This window comes from Equus caballus, chromosome X (assembly GCF_041296265.1).
Source record: "Equus caballus isolate H_3958 breed thoroughbred chromosome X, TB-T2T, whole genome shotgun sequence".
Lineage (NCBI taxonomy): Eukaryota > Metazoa > Chordata > Mammalia > Perissodactyla > Equidae > Equus > Equus caballus.
In genome coordinates, this window is record NC_091715.1 from 10,146,324 (window position 1) to 10,165,853 (window position 19,530).

The 19,530-nt window shown below is 43.4% G+C and overlaps 1 protein-coding gene across 6 annotated transcripts in view; it reads right to left on the reverse strand.

Moving 5' to 3' along the window:
* GPM6B (glycoprotein M6B) overlaps positions 1-19,530 on the reverse strand; it is a 152,366-nt gene that overhangs the window by 17,025 nt on the left and 115,811 nt on the right. For all 6 annotated transcript variants that reach the window (XM_070256934.1, XM_023633678.2, XM_003365795.5 and 3 more), the window contains one exon: positions 69-255. In XM_070256934.1, the coding sequence (XP_070113035.1) occupies positions 69-255 (187 nt within the window). The remainder of the gene's footprint in view (positions 1-68; positions 256-19,530) is intronic.

Here is a 19,530-nt window from a genome sequence, read left to right on the forward strand (position 1 = left end):
AGTCTTTTTGAAAACGTCATGGGATGGTTGCACTTTAAATACATTTTTAAAGGGAAGCAGGTACTTACACCTCGCTCAGCAAGGCATGGTCACTTGTGTTGGTGGAGAAGTGTTGCTCGAGAATCGCCACGGTCCCAGCGAGAGCCACATGCCCACAGCCACAGAACAAGGCGACCCCGGAGAAGCAGAGGATGGTGGCCACCAGAGAGGCATAGGGAACTCCTCCCAGACACTTGATGCAGCATTCAAAGCAGCCTGGACCCAAAGGAGAGAAAACGCAGCTGTTAGAAGCAAGACGCCTCTGGTCTCCACCACCACCACACATCAGCAGAGAAGGCTCTACTTTTCCATCTTCCCTCTCATGCTCTATGGTTAATAGCGCAACATCCCAAGGGCCAGTGGGGTAGCTGTCATCATCGCGCATTCTGTGGGTGAGGATGCTGGGGCTCCGAGAGGGAACATAGCTTAATTTGCTCTGGGTGAGTGGCAGAGCAGCCGACTGACAAATAGTTACAGAGTAAGTCACAATTCTAGAGCTTCCTGATTGACCCGGGGTGGGGAAAGGGGACCCCCGCTCAAGTCATGATAAGGAGCAATCATTCCACTAACAAAGTCAAAAGAGAGGACAGCAGTGAAGCCGCAGTTCCATGAAAAAAAGCGACCGTCAAGTTCCCCCAACCTCAGCCTTCTGGGGTTTCAAGTACCTCTATTTCTGCAGCAGCCAATGGCTTTCCCCGAGCCTTTGACCTCCTGGGCAACCAGAAGAATCAAATACAGTAATTATACTGCTGCTGCGATCAGAAAAAAATCAACATGATCATTTTGGAAAGGTGATGGGTATTTTGGGCCCTAAAAGTACAAAGTCACCAAGATCCACTCAAGTGGGTCCACTCAAGTTTCATTCAATACCAGAAATTACCCCTCAACTTTTTAATAACAATGTACTCCCAGTTCAGCCAGCACGAGCAGTTTATTCATAGTCCTCCTCCTGCTCCCCGGCTTCCATCTGCCCTCTTTCCCGACACACATGTTCAGAGTAAGGACCCAGAACTGGTGGGTGACATTTAAGTACTTGAAGAGGGAAAAGGAACAGAAGAAAAAAAAAAGACAAAATGAGCATCCATGAAGTGAAATGAAGGAGAGAGAGCCACAATTCACTCTTCATCTTGAGAAGAATAAGAGTTGTATTCATTTTTTTAAAATAATCTTTTACTTGAGATATCCATAAAGAACTTCCCAAGGGGCAGAGCTGGGTGACATTTTCAGTTCGGAGACACTCATGTTTCAGTAGAACAGTGCTGGCCTCGGGATAATGTCAGTACCTCTCCTGACCTCCCATCCCTGTTTATAGTATCCAGACCCTTAAGTAAATGGCTCGTCAGGGAAATTGAACTCTGAATGCATTATGGTGTTTAGCTGCAATCAAGAGCAGTTCATTACTTTGAGGCAAGCACATTAAGCCAGCTAAATTTCTCTCCCCTAAATGGTCTTTACAGTAGACAGGGAATGAGTACCCAGCATAAAACACTAGAGATAGCCTTTCCCATTTTGACGAGCATCCCATTCTAAACGAGCATTTGCTTAAACCTACCACAAAAGGTGACTGCAAACCCTCACTACCAGATTTCTCTTTAGTTCCCTGGAAAATAAAAAATGTCAAAGCTTCATAAGAAAGTTTCCTTCCTTTTATTTCAATAGATGACCAGCTGTTTTCATGAAGACCAACCTCCCTGAAATGGATTTATGAAACTACATAAAATGGGAATCCGTGCACAATACAGCTGAAGTTCCCTAGCAAGTCAGTACCTTACAGAGCATTGGACACTTGAGACATGTGAACAAGGATGATAGAGTTCAATCTTATTTTGTCATATGACTTTCTGGAGGCTGAGGTGAGAAGAATTCAACTAAAAATCCATATTCTCTCCAGGCTCCCAAACCAAGAAAAACCAAAATCCCCAGCCTCGTTGTATCCCATTATATAAAGAGAAAATAGACCTGTGTGTGTTGTATCATTCACAATCTCCCCCATTCTCAGTCTCTGTGATGATGTTAGGAACAAGATGATTGCCTGCTTCCTTGGCTAACAAAGTTATACCTGGTCCTTACTGGACAGAGATGTGTGGCCTTGAGACTGGGCTGTCCAATATGATAGCCACTAGCACATGGGGCTATTTAAATTATTTAAAGTTAAACAAAAATTCAGTTCCTCAGTTGCACTAGCCACATTTCACATGCTCAATAGCCACCTGTGCTAATGGCTATAGAACATTCTCTCATCTCAGAACACTACTTTGAGAGATATATTTTGACTTGCCACATATTTGATTTTCTTTAACACGAGCTGGGTTCTGAGTTTTACTTTAGAGTTCATTAATTCAGTACTTTTTGAAGACCTACTGGGTGCTAAGCACTATGCTTGGCACTAGGGATACAAATATGAAATAAGACATCTTCTTTGCCTTCAAGGAGATCAATCTAATGCTGCAGGCAGACAAGTAACATAATTATTATAGTACAGCGTGATGAGGGCCAAGATATAGACTGCTATAGAGTCAGTGGATGGCGGGTGGGGAAGAAGGGGAGAGAGGAGGACAGGAGGGAATATAATTCACATTGGAGAGGGGAAAGGAAAGGCTTTCCACAGAAAGACCTAGTACGCAGAATACACAAACAGCTGACATGGGAATATTGATATATAATCTGATAAAATGCTCATTTCGGAATATTTTTGTTATGTATATATTTTAATAAACCCACATGCCTTCTCATCATCTGGAGTTAGGGTTCGGTGATAGGGTGTAGTGCACTTGCCCTTCAACAACAGAACTCATCCTTCCAAATCCACAGTTGCCACTTCAAAACAGTCTTTCATCCAAAGGGTTATAGCATTCTGCTCCTTTCAAAGGAAGTATCACAGCTGCTCCCTGACTCAAAAAGACCAGTGGGGTTAGAAGAATGATGCCGTTCAGGCCCAAATCCACCATGAGATCAAGGCTCAAGTTCCCCTGCTATTTGTATCTTTCAAGGACTCCATATGTCCCATGCTGTGGGTCTAGTTTTATAACAGCAGGGAAAAGGAAGGACTCAAGGATTTTGGGGATCCCTTCAATGAATTAGACTCTCTCAGCAGATGCCAATGCTCTCACGTTTTCAGCAGATGATTTTACTTGTGGCTATAGGAACTCTGGCTCCTGTAGAACAGAAGGCACCATATTGGCTATTGTTGGTCCACACAAACAGATAAAACTCTTACAGACCCTGCCGGCCATTGTGAACAGAAGCTTGTGGAATACAACATGGGAAAAATTTATAGGAACCAATACAGTTGGATACAGAGCTTAGTCTAGCTTGGTTGACCAGTTATCTGCAGGGCTCAAATTGTATGTGCGGTGGATATTCGACCATCTATTTATGGATCGTTCCCCATGGTACCTTCTATGTCAGTCTAGAAGCTCTCTCTATTCACACTGTGTAAGATATCTTTGAACACTGGGTACTTTGGTCATATGCCACACACTTGTCCCAGAGAAAACAAAGCTGCTACAAAAAGTAACAAAAATCTAAAGATATTTTCTAAGTATGGATATCAGTACTGTTAGTGCCCTCACATTAATAGCATTCCTGACTCGAAAAACACGTAGGTAGGTATGTGGCAGAGGTGGTGGTGGAGGCCATGTGACGATGTGTGTTCAGGCTGGCCTCATAGGTGTGCAACCTGTGCAGTCTCATGGGGCTCTGTGCTTGGTTTAATGCTCTGCTATCGCCATCTTGAAATTCTTAATAATTTTTGAACAATTTCTGAATTTTCATTTTGCACTGGGCTTGCAAATTATGGAGCCAGTCCTGAGTGTATTTATGTGGGAGGAGGAAGGAGGGGTTCTTTTTACTTTATATGTCCATAGTGCATTCTGTTTCATTTCATAGTGTTAGATAGAAATACAACCTAGAAAGGCAGACATCACCTTGCCTACCGTATCATCCTGAGTACAGCGACCATCAAACTCTATGTAAAGGGACTAGGCATGTGCTAGAATTACAACTTCCTCTTCACTCCGAAAGGGAATAGCAATTACCTACTATAGCACCCATCACAGAGTCAACGCTCAAAGTTCTCCTAAACCAGAGATAGGCAAACTAGAGCCTGTGATTTTGCAAATAAAATTTTATTGAAACACAGTTTACACCTGTTCATTTACAAATTGTGACAATTTTTGCCCTACAATGGCAGAGTTGAGTAGCTGTGACAGAGAGCGTGTGGCTTACAAAGCCTGAAATATTTACTATTTACAGAAAAAGTTTGCAGACCCACATCCAGGCATACTGACATTCAGAGTGTGGTCCCAGGACCAGCAGCATCAGCATCATCTATGAACATATTAAAAATGCAAGTTCTTGGGTCCCACCCCAGAACAACTGAATCAGAAACTCAGAGTCGGTGGGATCAGGGGACGGACTCAGTAATCTGTGTTTTATCAAGCCCTTTGGGTGATTCTCACACAGACTCAAATTTGAGAACTGCTATCCTACAGAACCATGCAAGCTCTTCACTGTGTCAATTCCACCTGCTTTCTTTTATTACCAGCCAAATTCCACTACAATAAAAATCTAACTCCACAAAATGATTCATGGTTTCTGGCCAAGATGGAGTAACAGGGACCTAATTTATTCTCCTGCCTGAAACAACTAAACAACAGGACAAAACATATGAAACAATGGTTTTCAAGATATGAGACATCACGCTATGAAGAACCATTAACCATGGCTGAGTTAATTACTAAAATAAATACTCAACAGAACCAAAGAACCAACGTTAGACGACCTGTAACTCATTTCGAAGAAGCAGTCAGCATAGGTTCATCTGAAGGCCAAGCTCAGCCCTCACTCAAACAGGAGAAACTCTTCCCCATAACCCTGTGGTTGTCATCATCTGGGGTACTGGGGTCTCTTGAAGGCCTCATTTAATTGAAGCTGTCAGTTAGCCAGAGTAACAGACATGGGTGAGGATGACAGAATTGAGAGGGAAGGAGCATCTGTCCATTCACTCATTCCATTTGATTCAGTTAGTGACTACTCAATGCTCACCAAGTGTCTTTGATGCCCCAAGCACTGGGCTGGGCAATGGGGACTCGATGAGGAGCTAAGACATGCGTGGTCTACACTCTAACAGAGTTTATGCTTACGGGGGAGATGGACATTAACCAAATGGTTTTAAGCTCAGAAGTGCTAGAAGTGCACACAATGGGGACTGATTTAGGCTTCTAGGGGGTGGCTGGGACAGCTTCTGGAGCTTAAATATGAAGAATGAACTTGAGTTAATTAGGTAAAGCGAGAGAAGGATGAGCTAAGGAGGGTGTTCCAGGAAACAGGAACAGCATCAACAAAAGCTCTGGGGTGGAAAAGATCAGGGCACTTTCTGGGGCTTGAAAGAAGCCAGAACAGAGAGTACACAGTGAGGGTGGGGCAAAGGAGGCAGGAGGGCTCTCTCAGAGCTGGATCACCGAGGGCTTGCCAGGCTGTCTTAAGGATTCTAGACTTTATCGTCAGAAGCACGTGAAGCCACTCAGCATTTGTAACCCTGGGGAACAGACTGGGGTTGTAAAAGATCACTCTAGCTGATGCGCTGGGAATAAAGCAGATGTGGAGGAGGAGGAGCTCATTGCAGTGCTTCAGGCAAAAGGTGACAGGAGCTTGGACCAAGGCAAAGGCAATGGAAGTGGAAGAAATGGATGAGTCTGGGAGATGTTTAAGATGTTAACTGGGTACAACTTGGTGTGAATTTGACGGTGGAGTTGGGGATGGATCCTAAATGTCTGGCATGTATAACCAGATGGGTGTTGTGTTGTACCCTGAGCCACGGCTGACTGGAAGGAGGCCAGACTTTGAGGACAAAGAATGTTGAATTCAGTTTTAGACAGGCTGAGTTTGAGGTGATTGGATGTCATCTTAAGGGAGGATTTCTGGTAGGTGATTGGCTACGTGAGTCTGTTGGTCAGAAGAGCTAAAGTTGGGTGCTGTCAGTTTCTATTGGACAGCAATAAAAACTTTCAGAAGTCAAGAAAAGATAGACGATTTCTCAGTGGAAAGTGCTTTAGACCCTTTGCTTTGCGAAGTGTGGTCCTTGGACAAGCAGCTTCAGCAGGGAGCTTGGGAGAAATGTAGATTCTTGAGCCCCACTCCCAACCGACTGAGTCAGAATCTGCATTTTAACAAGCCCCAACAAAGTGATTTGTGTGCACATGAAAGTCTGAGAAGCCCATTTCTAGTCAACAGTCCCATCTTCCCAGTCTCAGGTGTGGCGTTCTCAGTGCATTTGAAGTGCCTGCTTTTGTGTTCAACTGTGATTGGTGTTTTCTCCCTATAAGGTGGCCACTGGGCTTGGCCATAACACTCTAGCCACTTGCAAATCAAATGACACATTTCACGGGCCGCAACGAAGAAAAACAAAATGTTCCCAAGTTGTTCAGCAGTCTTGAAACGAATACAATTAGAGTGCTTTTCCTGAGTCAAGTGAGTACTGGTAACCTCAGAATTTTTCACAAAGATGCTTTCGTGCCATTGAGGGGTCTGAGAACCCCGGGATGTAGTCATTCAAGAAAGCGGACTTATCCCTGCCCCAACCCATGGCGATGAGTGTGCCTTACAGACAAAGGAAGCAGATCTGTGACTCAGGCTGTCCCCAGTATGAGAAGTCACAGGCAAGGCTGATGCTTTTAAATATGCCAGGGCCCAGCAGAGCACCACACCGTTACAAGCTTATGCTAGCTAAGGAAGATCAATACTTTTCTTGGATACTCCTATAAAGCCACAGCTGAGTTTTCCCAAGCTTCGAACCAGCAATGACAACGTTGGTTAACATGAACCAGAAAGGGCAAGGCAAGGCAATCGTTTTTTTTTTGATGCCTGTGATCTACTCATGTAAAAAAAAAAAAATCCACGCTAGGCCTTCTGGCACATTTACTAGTAATTCTCAACACCTCTCACCAAGCCCCAAAACCTCTGTTAGTTTAACAATGTCTTAAGCCTTCATTTAGCCGGTCTCTGTGGCTAAAGAGAATTTTAGGTTTTGAGTCACACAAAAACTCCAGTGTGCGTTAAAACAGTTTAAATATAAACCACATAGTAGGGAGAAAAAATACGCAGCTATGTCTCTAACTCTCAATAGCCATTTGTCTCTAGCATCTCTAGAACCTTTTGTGCAGAACAACAGAATAAAACACGTTTTGTCCTCAGGCCTGTGGATGGCCGTTGCCATGGCTGTGAGTTCATAACGGCCCAGTGATTTGCCCCAAGTTGTCTGTGATCCTGGCTGCAGATTTAATGCTGCCTCAGAAGAAGGGCCAGCGGGAACAAGGGCTCGGATTCTTCCCCAGGGAATGAATGTCACACACACACACTCACACACACACACCCCCGCCCTCTACGCACGGGCTTCTTTGCTACTTTACCAATTCCTAATGAGCCACGAAATTAAAGAGAAAAGGAGAAGTGACCACGGTTTACAACTTTCAAACAACCAGCAGCAGGAAAACGGAGGTGAACAGAATCTTATCTAAGAGAAGCAAAAGTGAATGTGAGCCAAGAGAGGGCTCCCTGAGTCTGAGATGGCCGGGGCTGCGCTTCTCAGCAGGGGTGACTGTGGCCCCCAGGGGACATCCAGCAATGTCTGGGACATGGTGGGTTGTCACAACTAGGGGAGGGGGTCTACTGGCTCTTGTGGGTAGAGACCAGGGATGCTAAATATCCTACAGTGCACAGGACAGCCCCACAACAATGATCCGACCCCAAATGTCAGTAGTGCCAAGGTGAAGAATCCCCGAGGTAGCATAAACAAAAAGACTATACATTGTTTACATCAGTGGTTTTCAGCTGGGGACAGTTCTGCCCCCCAGAGGACACTGGGCATGTGTGGAGACATTGTCAGTCATCACAACTTGGAGGGCGCTCCTAGCATGTGGTAGCTGGAAGCCAGGCATGCTGCTAACCCCTCCAGTGGACAGGACGGCCCACCAAGTGCGATGAGGCGCGAATGTCAGTGGTGCCAAAGGGGAGAAACCCGTTCTAAGGTTACAACGTACAATGCCAGTCTGAGACACCTGGTGTTACTGCTAAATTCTACAATTAACAACAAAAAGAACTTAACATAAACTTGACTTTGTTTAATATTATAGAGAGGTTCTCAAATTTTGTCACACATTAGATTATCTGGAGGGCATTTGAAAGCTGATGCCCAGACTTCATCCCAGACCAATTAAGTCAGAATTTCTGGGGGTGGGACTCAGCAATTAGAGATTTTGCTTTAAAAAAAAAAAAAAAAAGCTCCCCAGGCGATTTCAATGAGCACCTAAGTTGGAGAACAGCGTTAGAGAGCAAGGGGTCAGCAAACTCTGGCCCATGGCCAAACTCAGTTCTCCATCTGGTCTGTGAACTAAGAATGCTTTTTTACATTTATAAATGATTAAAAACAATAAACCTCAAAGAATAATAATATTTCATGACACATGAAAAGTATATGAAATTCAAATTTCTGTGTCCATAAATAAAGTTTTATTGGCACCCAGCCACTCTGGTTCGTTTATGTAGTGTGTGTGGCTATTTTCAAGCTACAAAGGCAGAGTTGAGTAGTTGCCACAGATATTTACCATCTGGCCCTTTACAGGAAAAACTGGCAGATCGCTATTAAAAGAGCAGTGGTTCTCAAACTTTAATGTGCAGATCAAGCCCCTGGGGATCTCCTTCAAATGCAGAGTCACCTGTTTAGGCAGAGCTCCAGAGAGGCCTGAGCTTCTGCATTTCTTAGTGGCTCCCAGGTGATTCTGTTTTGCGAGTCCACCGGCCCCACATTGAGCCACAAGGGCAGAAAACAGGGGTCCTCAAAGGAGGGTCTGTGCAGCCCTGGGAGACCTGCGACTCTTTCAGGAGGTCTGAGAGGCCAAAACTCTTTTTGTAATGGCACTCAGATGTCATTGACTTTTTCCACTGTGCTGACATTTGCACAGGAAAACTGCTGATGGCTCAGCACGAATCAGGCAGTGGCAGCAAAGAGTACTGATCAGCAGAGCGTTCTCCCCACCCTGCCCTCACAGTCACAAACAGAAATCAAAATAAAACAATTCACTGAGAAATGGCCTCGACCCAGGAAAAAGTTATTAATTTGATGAAATCTCAACCCCTCGACCGTTTGGAGATTCTGAAATGGGAAGGGCGCATGAAGTCCTTGTGCCATGTACCAGTCAGACGGCTGTCTAGAGAACAGTTCTTGGGTAATTGAGTTACAAGCTGAACTAGCGCCTTCTTTCGTGGAACCCCATTTTTTCTTGAAAGAATAACTGGCAAGCTGTAGTTATTAAGACTTGGGTATCTGGCAGAAATTCTCTCAAAAATGATCCAAGTGAGGGGCCGGCCCGGTGGTGCAGTGGTTAAGTTCGCACGTTCCGCTTCAGCGGTCCAGGGTTCACCGGTTCAGATCCTGGGTGTGGACCTACGCACCACCTGTCAAGCCATGCTGTGGCAGGCGTCCCACATATAAAGTAGAGGAAGATGGGCACAGATGTTAGCTCAGGGCCAGTCTTCCTCAACGAAAAGAGGAGGACTGGCGGCAGAAGTTAGCTCAGGGCTAATCTTCCTCAAAAAAAAAAAAAAAAAAAAATCAAAGTGAGCTTGTCATTTCGAAGAAAACAATTGATAGTATTTGTTGCCAATCAATTTTGGAAAACTTGCACCTGCCACAGTAAAAGTACCAGCCTCCCACTACTTACAAGACTTCTTGATGAAATTGGTGGTGATATTAACAAATGTGACTTTTTTTGATAGGTACAATGAGATGTGTCAATATTTGGAAGATCTGCACAACTCAACCAATCTTTTCCAAATGACCAATGTGTGATGTTTACAAAACCATTCTTGAATAGAGAGCCAATCAAAGCGGAAGAAAGAGCAACCGACTTTAACGGATCACAGCACAGAAAGTTCATCGATATGGTTTCAGATTCTACATTACAAACAATCTTTAAGAAACCACCACTTGTTGAATTTTGGTGTATAATCAAGGAAGAGTTCCACAAATATATGAAAAGCCCATTGCAACACTCCTCCCTTCTCCAACTCCAACTCTGTGAGAGACCGAGTTCTCTTTATGTACTTCAACCCAAACTAGATAGCCCAAGATGGCTCTGAATGAACGTAGAGGCGGACGTAAGAATCCAGCTGTCTAATATTAAGCCAGATATTAAGGAGATTTGCAAAGATGTAAAACAGTATTACTCTTCTCACTAAAGATTTATTTTGTTTTGGAAAATAGTTATCTTTCCTAAACATTATTTATGTTAACATGTAATGGGTTTATTATTGTTATTTTAAATAAATAAGTTTATTATTTAATAATAAGTTTCTCGGTTATAATTTCTGACATAGAAAATATTTATAGATATAACCCACATGAGCAAAAGCTTTTTAGGGCCTTCAATATTTGTAAGAATGTAGAGGGACCCAACACCCAGAAGTCTGTGAACCACCGTTACGAGGCTAAATTAAGAAGGCATCAGGAAGCCAAGCGGCAAGAGGGCTTCCTATTAAAAAGCTAAGTGAGAAATCACTCAAATGACAGATAAGTGGGTTCTCAGTTCTCTCTTGACCTTCTCAAAGTCGTTGACATAAAAGTTCAACTATATAACGCTAAGAATGCTGAAACTATTTTTAATGATATAAAGGGAACTGCTTTTCAGCAGATCCTTTTAAACGCCTGTCCTAAAATCTATTAAATAAGAAATTTTCATTCTTGTGGCATATTGTGAAAAATCTTAAAATAGATTAGCCTCTAATATTTGCAATAGGGCATGAGCAATAGAAGATAAGCAATTATGCAAAAGTAAAGATATGTTCCCATGGTGAGAATAAACAAATTCAAGAAACAGACACTTGCTAGGGTCTTCCTTTGCGTTTTGTGGGAACCGGCTTGGGTTTTCCTATAGACCATGTATGCGCTCTTAGCCTAGGAAAGTGGGGGAGCCAAGAATCAGGGAAACCGATGGTGAGTAGGGGAAGCTGGCTCTAAGTTCAGATGGCACTGATTTTAAGAGCATGGAGATCTGTAGGGTGTTCAAGAAATCTGAGAACTACCTGCAATATTAAGCTTTAGCAGCACTCAATCTCCTTAACCATCTGGGCGACAGCGTCTGTGCTTTCCTGGATTCCACTGAATTCAATGAGTGCCTGTTAAATTGCTGCTGTATGCCAGGCACCGTGCAGGGGGCAGCAGGGGCTTGGTTGGCCCTGCCCGCATTGACACTTTGGAGTGGGGTGAGGGAGAGAAACACCTAAGAAATCATTGAAGTAGAATAAAAAGAGAGGTGACTCAGGGACACAGGGAGTGAGGTAAGGACAAGTCTCCTTGGTCTAGTGTGGGGAGCTACAGAAAGGCTGTGTGGGTGACAGTAGTGTAGACAGGCCTTGCCTGTCTGTAGTGTCAAACAGAAGAATCCCATGGTTAGGACAGATGGAAAAGCATGAGGGAAGGCGAGCGGGCCCAATGTGGGGAGAGCTCAAGGTGTGGCTGAGTTTATGGAGGACACCAGGGCAGTAGCTGGGGAGAAGCTGGAGAGGCAGGTGGGACCCCGCTGTGGGAGGCCTCCACGCCAGCCTGAAGCCTCGTGAGCTTCATTTTGCAGGCAGTGGGGAGAGAGGGAAGGCTTGCGAGCAGGCGAGTGACATGATCCGAGGTATGCTTTTAAGAGATTAATCTGGCGCTGCTGTGTAGGCTGGATTGGAGTGGGTGCAAACCAAACTCTTCTACTGTAGGTGGTAGCAGAATGGATCTTTCTGAGTTTTATTCAAAGGGCACAGGGCATATTCAATGAAGGCAGGAAGGATGAAAATCAGACAAAGCTTGGAGCTATTAAGCAGTAAACGTCACACAACATTTTACAGAAATGGCTTAGCGAGAAACAGTGGGAGAATTAATGTGAACAAATCTTCATAAGGGCCATTCTAGAAAATTTAAACTAATCCAGAGAGACAGAAAGCAAATCAGAAGTAGGTGAGAGGGAGGGCTTACAAAGGGACAGGGAAACTCTGGGACTGGACACGTTACCATCTTGCTTGTGGTGCTGGTTTCACGGGCACATGCATATGTCAAAGCTTATCAAATAGGCCACTTTAAATATATGCAGTTCATGCATGTTAATTATACCTCAAAAATGTTTTAAAAAACCCCTCTACTTCTTAAGTTTGATTTTTACAAAAGACATTAGTAATTTTAAAAGGTTGCAAATCCTTTTTGAAAACTAAAGATTGGCAAGCAAAAGGCAGAAGCCACAACAACCTGGGTGGGGTGGGCTGGGGGGACATAGCCTTGTGGCTGCAGAACCTTCCGGCTCCCCCTACTTGGTGATAGGAAAGTAAAGGGGTTATCGTCACTAAGGAGAGAAGACAAGTGCTGTAAGGAGACAAAGGATGCATTTCCATTTTGAAATGTTTATACAGCCTGTGGTAGGCAGCCTCCTAAGATGCCCCCAAGGATCCCCACCTCCCGATATTCAGACCCTTGTTATCTTCATTGATGGGCTGGATCTAATCACTCGCTTTCCTGATTTGGTTTCAAAAGACTATGACTTCTGTCTTGTTAGCACTCTCTCTCTTGCTAGCATACTCTCTTACCCACTCACTTGCTGTCTCTGATGAAGCCAGCTGTCATGCCATGAGGGAGCTATGAGAAAGCCCACATGGGAAAGAATCAAGGGAAGTTCTGGGCCAACAGCTAGTGAGGGACCGAGGCCCTCAGTACAACAGCCTGCAAGGAACTGAGTCCTGCCAACAACCACAGGAGTGAGCTGGGAAGTGGATTCTCCCACAGTTGGGCCTTCAGATGAGACTGCAACCTCGGCCAACACTTTCGCTGCAGCCTCATTAGAGCCCAGACTCCCAACCTACAGAAACTAATACATGTTGTTGTTTCTAGCCACTAAGTTTAAGATTAATTTGTTATGCAGCAAGAAATAACTATTTCACAGCCTCAGCTCTGGCGTTTGCCTACAGCTCTACAACAGAATCTTTTTGCATTTTTTTCACACACAAAGATGCAATGACAATATAAAAACATCAAGAGGAGTCTGCTTCAAATTCAAAAGCACTGTCTGCTAAGGATGTGGTAATTTGGTTTTGGGCATCTTGATAGTAAACATGTATACAACATGTTACAATATAAACATGTATACACATTGCCTTTGAATTTCAAGTTTATGTTGTTCTTCAGAAAGATATTTGAACTGAAACGATACCTTACTGAAGATGTTATAATGAAGTGCTATTTTCTTAACTAAGGTTATGATCCTTTATGTATATAGTAGTGGTGGTCAAACTTTAGTGTGCATCCGAATCGCCTAGGGAGCTTATTAAAACATAACAAATTCCTGGGACCCACCCCAGTGAGGGTGGGTGGGGCTTGGGAATCTGAATGTTTAACCAGCATCCTTGGTGATTCTGATTCAGGTCATCGGAGGCCAATACTTTGAAAAATCACTTAAAGAAATGATCCTCAATATTACACTTGATAAAATATCGATGATCTTTTACATATCACAGAAAATAAAACTTGCTAAAGTACACCGAATGGAATAACAGAAGAAAACAGCTCCATGACATCCATTTAACAGAACTCGGTTTATTATGGGAACACTCAGAGAAGGACCTGAAAGAGGCCAGAGGGCTGAGCTTCCAGAAAGAGCCAAGGGACCCTCTGAAGAAGGGCTGAGCTTTAGTCTAAAGCCTGTGAACGATGGGAGCAAGGATTGTGGAGCCTGGAGAGAAGGTGAGGGATCTTGGATGGAGATTTTAGGAAACTGAGTGGCTAGCGAAGTTGTAGATGTTGCCTACCGTAAGTAGACTGAATTTGCAACGTGTGCTAAAAATGCAATTGCTCTAAGTTAGGGGTTGACAATTTTTTTCTGTAAAGGGCCAGACAGCAAATATTTTTGCTTTGTAGGGCATAGAGTTGCAACCACTCAATTCTGTTGTTGTGGTAGGAAAGCAGCCACAGACAATCCGTAAATGAATGGGTGTGGCTGGTTCTAATAAAACTTTATTTACAAAACAGCAGTGGCTGGCATCACCAGCCTGGTCAGTCAAGTCCTCACAGGAGTCTATGATCTCCATTTGTTGCCATTGGGAAAGAGCACATGAATGTAAACGGGGTTGTTTTAAGACCAGGGAAAGGCTCAATTACTTCTCCTAGCAGCCTGACATTTCACCACTAGAGTTACTCCTTGGGGTGAAAGCATTCTCTGTGGAAGTTCCCAGATAAAATGCAAGCATGATGATCTTGAGAGAAAGTCTCATCCCACCTAAATGACTCTCTGACACCCAGAGCCTTCTGTTCAGTACAAAAGCCATTTTATATAAGTTTTGATAGACATGGAAACACACGGGTGTGTGTGTGTGTGGCTTATTGGTGAGTGAAGAGAGCCACCCAAAAGGATGCAGCCTTGGGAGGTGGGAAGATCCTAGCCTCTCGCAGCAGGCTTCAGTCGCTTCCCAACTACTTCACAGTATCGTCAGTTAGCTCTAAGGGTGACAAAAGATTCAAAACAAAATTAATTTTAATTCACTCTAACTGAAAACATATGACACGTGAGTTATCATAAAGGAAGCGAAGACCAGATGTCACTATTTCTAAAAGACTGAGAATCACCTCTTCGAATAATCCCAGTTGTGTCCCTAAAACCAGATGTTGTGCCTGATAGAAAGTTCCAGATCAACACTCAATACTGATCGATTTGCTTTTATGGCTTTCTTTGTTTGCCTGATCTGAGCTGAGGAACAGACCCAAGACCAAGAGGCAAAGGGAGGTCTGTATGTCACAGACACAGTCAGCCCTGGTTCCAAAATCAAGTGCGAATCACATACTAACAGTACAGCTGATAAAAAAAAAACCTGAACATTTGTAAACAATCAAGGAACTATATATATATATATGGCTGATATAATAGTCTTTGGTAAATAAGCTTTAAAATAGTTAACGACTCTATATGGCACATTTTTTGTGGAAACTGCAGGTGACTTGAGAAAGTTGATCCACAGTGGAAAACAAAATGCAAAGAACTCTAAAAAAAAAAAAAACAAAAAAAAAAACACCTCAGAAACGTTATAGCATCAACCTGAGCTACAAAATGCTTGCAACGTGTCCATGTTCACCTCCATTTAACCTGAAACACCTTGAGTAACTGGAAGCCATCAGACTGACTCAGAGCTTCCCCTGGCTTAAGCTGTGCAAACAAAGAAAGCTTTTCCAACCAGACTCCGGGGAAGAGAGAGGCCCCACCATCAGAACTCCACACAAGATCAGACCATGGGTTGTAATCGACACCCAACCACAGATGGAGGCTCAATGACGCACACACAAAGATTAATTAAGTTAATTAATTAATTAAATACATTTCAAGTGTTTTCAGAAAAGACCTCAAACTTAGTGGCCTTACAACCTTAGGTTAGGAAAGAGTGACACTGAAGAACAATAACAAAAATCCAATGGCATTTCCCAGGACCCTTATATCCACAGGTGTCACTCTATAAAGCAGATCCATGAGAGAGAAGTCCTAAGTTCAGCCTAGTGGGGGCCAGAGGGATAAAGGCTGGAGATCTCAGGGGGCCTGCCTTCTCAGGTCACACCTGCGCAGATACACAGAACCAAACAGTGTGACCTGAGTGACAGCAGTGAACAGGCGAGATATGCTTGCTCGTCCCTCCCTCCAGGTCCATGCCCCTCCATGGCTGCTGAGGAATCAATTCTTGGTAATGGAAATCCCAACATAAGGGCTTCCTGCTAAACTCTCAGCTCAACACCAAGGTTCCCCCATGCTTTCCCCACGCCCTCCATTGTAGTCTGTATGTGAGAAGTCTCTCCGAACTTCTTGAATTGCCTATGCCCATCTAAACCGAAGCATCAGAGTAATTTGGATTTGCGAGATGGGCAGAGGGGAAACTGGTGATTGGTGAAGGGGGTAGTTTTTCTACTCTTCTGTCAGACTGAAGGCTGAACTACAGACTTACCAGTGTAGGAATAGTCCTTCCTGGTCCATTAGCTTATGGCCTATACTAAGTAACAGCATCTTGCATGTCACTGGATTGTATCAAAAAATGTGATGAGGGACAATTAAGAATTTCTCCCAAGCTCCCATCAACGACTTCCTCCTTGCTCTCTCTTTGCTACAAGGGAACAAACCTTTCCCACTTTCACTGCCCCTCCCCCACTTTCCTTCACCAAGATTTTAAACAAAGGAATCAGAGGAAGCACACTTTGGACAGGTAGATAAGAGAATCAAAAGTCACTGTCCTTCAGGCTAACCAGACACGGTGCATTAATGACTGGCAATTCATTACTGACTGGCAATTCTTATACATGCCTCTCCGTAAAGAGAGAGGGAAAGAAGAATGAATACCTTAAGCAATTCCCTGTCTTTTCCAGAGATCAGAGATTTCTAGATCTCTTGAGGGTAAGTCTGCTTCTTTAATTCCTTCTGTCTTCTCCCTTCTTGCTCTTGGACCTTTCTCTAAATTAGTGCTTCTCAAACTTTCATGTGCATAGGAACCATCTGGAAATCTTGTTAAAAATGCAGATTCTGATTGAGCAGGTCTGGGGTGGGACCTGAGACTCTGCATGTACCCAGACCCCACTTGGAACAGAGGATCTAAATTCTCTCAGACTATACTCTGAAGCCTGTGTAACACAATCTACAGCTGCCTGAAGCACGCCCAACATGTTAAGCACAATATTCCATCAAACACAGAGGCAGCATTAACTATTCCGCCTTTCAATTGTGTCACCATCTCAGACCTCCATCTCAGGTCTAGGCCCCCAAGGCAGCATCACGTGGGGTTGCCCGTGTGGCCATCCATCCTTCGATTTCCTGTAAGCCTAGAGAAGAGGTGGATATTACCTGGCCGAAGAAGTTAAAAAATGAAAAAATAAGAAAAGAAAAAGAAACAGATGGTGAAGGTTTAACTATCCAAATGCTAAATATCCACTGGGCAGTCACACCAAAGAGAAAAACATGAAAAAGTCAAAGCAAAGGAAACTGGAACCACCTCGACTTTTCCAGTGGGGAATAAGGAAGTAGGGGGCAGGGGGGTGAGAGGAGGTGGTCTCTGCTATCACAACTGAGTGGGAAAGGCATTTTCCTTCGGCAAAGATCTGCTGGTCAGCCTGTATCAAAACCTCTTTTCTACCTTCCCCCACTGGAAAGAAATTGAGAACTCTGCAAAAAAAAAAAAAAAAAAAAGACATAAGAGCCATATGGAATTCTCTATTTTTTCCTTCACACCATCTGGTTTGGGATCTAAGTACAGAATGGCAACTGCATTGATTTAGGAGCCAACAAAATCTCCAAGCAACTAGGAAGGCAGTAACACGGCGGGGTCTGGTGCCCTCACTCCAGGGCCTGCGCTGTATTCTTTAAACTATCCTACGCAAGGTCCCTGGGGCTGGCTCCAGACACAAATGGTCCCAATGTGTGTGCCACGGAAGCATATTTCTTCCAATGATTTCAGTCAATGAACACAAAAAGTTCAAACTACGTGTGGTTGGCGACTGTTTCAGGATCCAGGAAGATGATTCTATTAATCAAGTTCAGTGATTTCATTTCTCCCCCTCAGACAAGAACCTGCTTGATCATGTAATTCTCACATGAGATATCACCAGCAACCTGATACTATTAGAATTCTACAATTTCTCACATACCAAAATTCCAAAAACTCTAAAAGCAAAGTCATTTTTTTTTTGTCTAGCTCATCTGGAGCAAAACCTGTTCTGATCTGAAACTACCTGGTGCCAAAACCTGACCTGAATGGACAAGAGGCTGTTTACAGGTTTCATTGCCCCAACTTGGGCTCTCCACCAAGATTAACATGATGGATTTGTGGGAGCCCACTGACCTTGCTGGTGGTATTGAGAAGCACGCAGTGTGTGTGCCATGTTGCTTTTCAAAAACCCAAACTCATCTAAATTCTGAAACAAATTTGGCCCCAAAAGTTGCGGAAAAGAAATTGGAGCTTTGCATTTTTCTTCTCAGCTGCCACTGCTGCTTAGAATGCCTGTATTCCGGCATTCATCAAAGCACAGAAGTCTTATTCCAATGCTTGTACAGGCAACTGCTCAACCGGCGGGCAAAACTCATCAGGAGCAATTGATAGAGGGTTTTCCCCTAATAAGATATTGATGTGTACTCTTTATCACAATCCAGGAAGGATACTTAATCTTTTTCTCCATTTCCAACTGGCCTAGTATCTTCCAACACATTCTTAAAATGAAGGCCATTCTCTCTCAAGTAGTAGTTTCTGATAACTTGGGGACCTTCTCGTCATGTTAACAAATACCCTTCTCTCTCGTTCTCCGCCATTGAATTGTTCACATCTAATGGTGCTTTTGCTTTTCGGTGGGGAAGCTTTTTAAAAACAGCTTTATTGAGATATAGTTTACATATAAAATTCATCTGTTTTAAGCATACAATTCAATGGTTTTGAGTAAATTTATGGAGTTGTGTAACCATTGCCACAATCTAATTTTAAAACATTTCCATCACTCCAACAAAGATCCCTTGAATCCATTAGCAGTCACTCCCCATCCCTCCCCACCTTCTCTCAGCCTCTGGCAAACACTAATCTACTTTCAGTCTCTATGGATTTGTCAATTCTGGAAATTTAATATAATGGAATCATACAATATTTGGTCTCTTATGTCTGGCTTCTTTTACTCAGCATAATGTTTTCGAGATTCATCCATGTTGTAGTATACATCAGCATTTCCTTCCTTTTTATTGCTGAGTAGTATTCCATTGTAACGGATATATCATGTCTAATGCAACTCTTCATTCTTTAAAGGATCTATGAGGACAAATGTCTGATGTCACATCTTGCTCATTTTTTCTCACCAGCACCACACAGGCACACGCAGAGCTGCTGCCTAATAGCCAGACGTCAAATGAAGGAGTGCATAATTCAAGATGTAGAACTAAATCCAAAATTAGATTTCACGTTAATTAACCTAAAGCCTCAATTTAGGTTTGAAAAGAAAAGGTTTTGTTAAATTAATTACAGGTGTTATGACTATAATTCAATGAGTGCCTTATGTCGTACCTCAGGATTGCTTTCTGGAGTTGTAGGTTCTACACTATCATTTTTGATTTATTCGTGAAAAAGTAAGCAACTATTTGGGAAAATGATGCTATGGGTTCACTCAAAATCATAGCAATACTTTAAGCCTGTTGCGTTTGTTTGACGCCCCCACCATCCCTTTAAATATACGTTTTAAGTAACTTGAGGTCATTGAGCTTCAGCTAACTGAACTGAGTATGAAGACACGTATAGACTTTGGGACTATGGAGGGTGGATGTTCATATTGCTCAGCATTCTCCCCCTTCTGGGTCCCCAGATAGGCTGATGCGCATTTCACCCAGACCCAGCACCTAGCAGTTCTAAGAGCTAAGTGTTCCTCGTGAGCAAGGAAACTGGAAACCAGACCCAGTGGACCTACCTGATGGGATC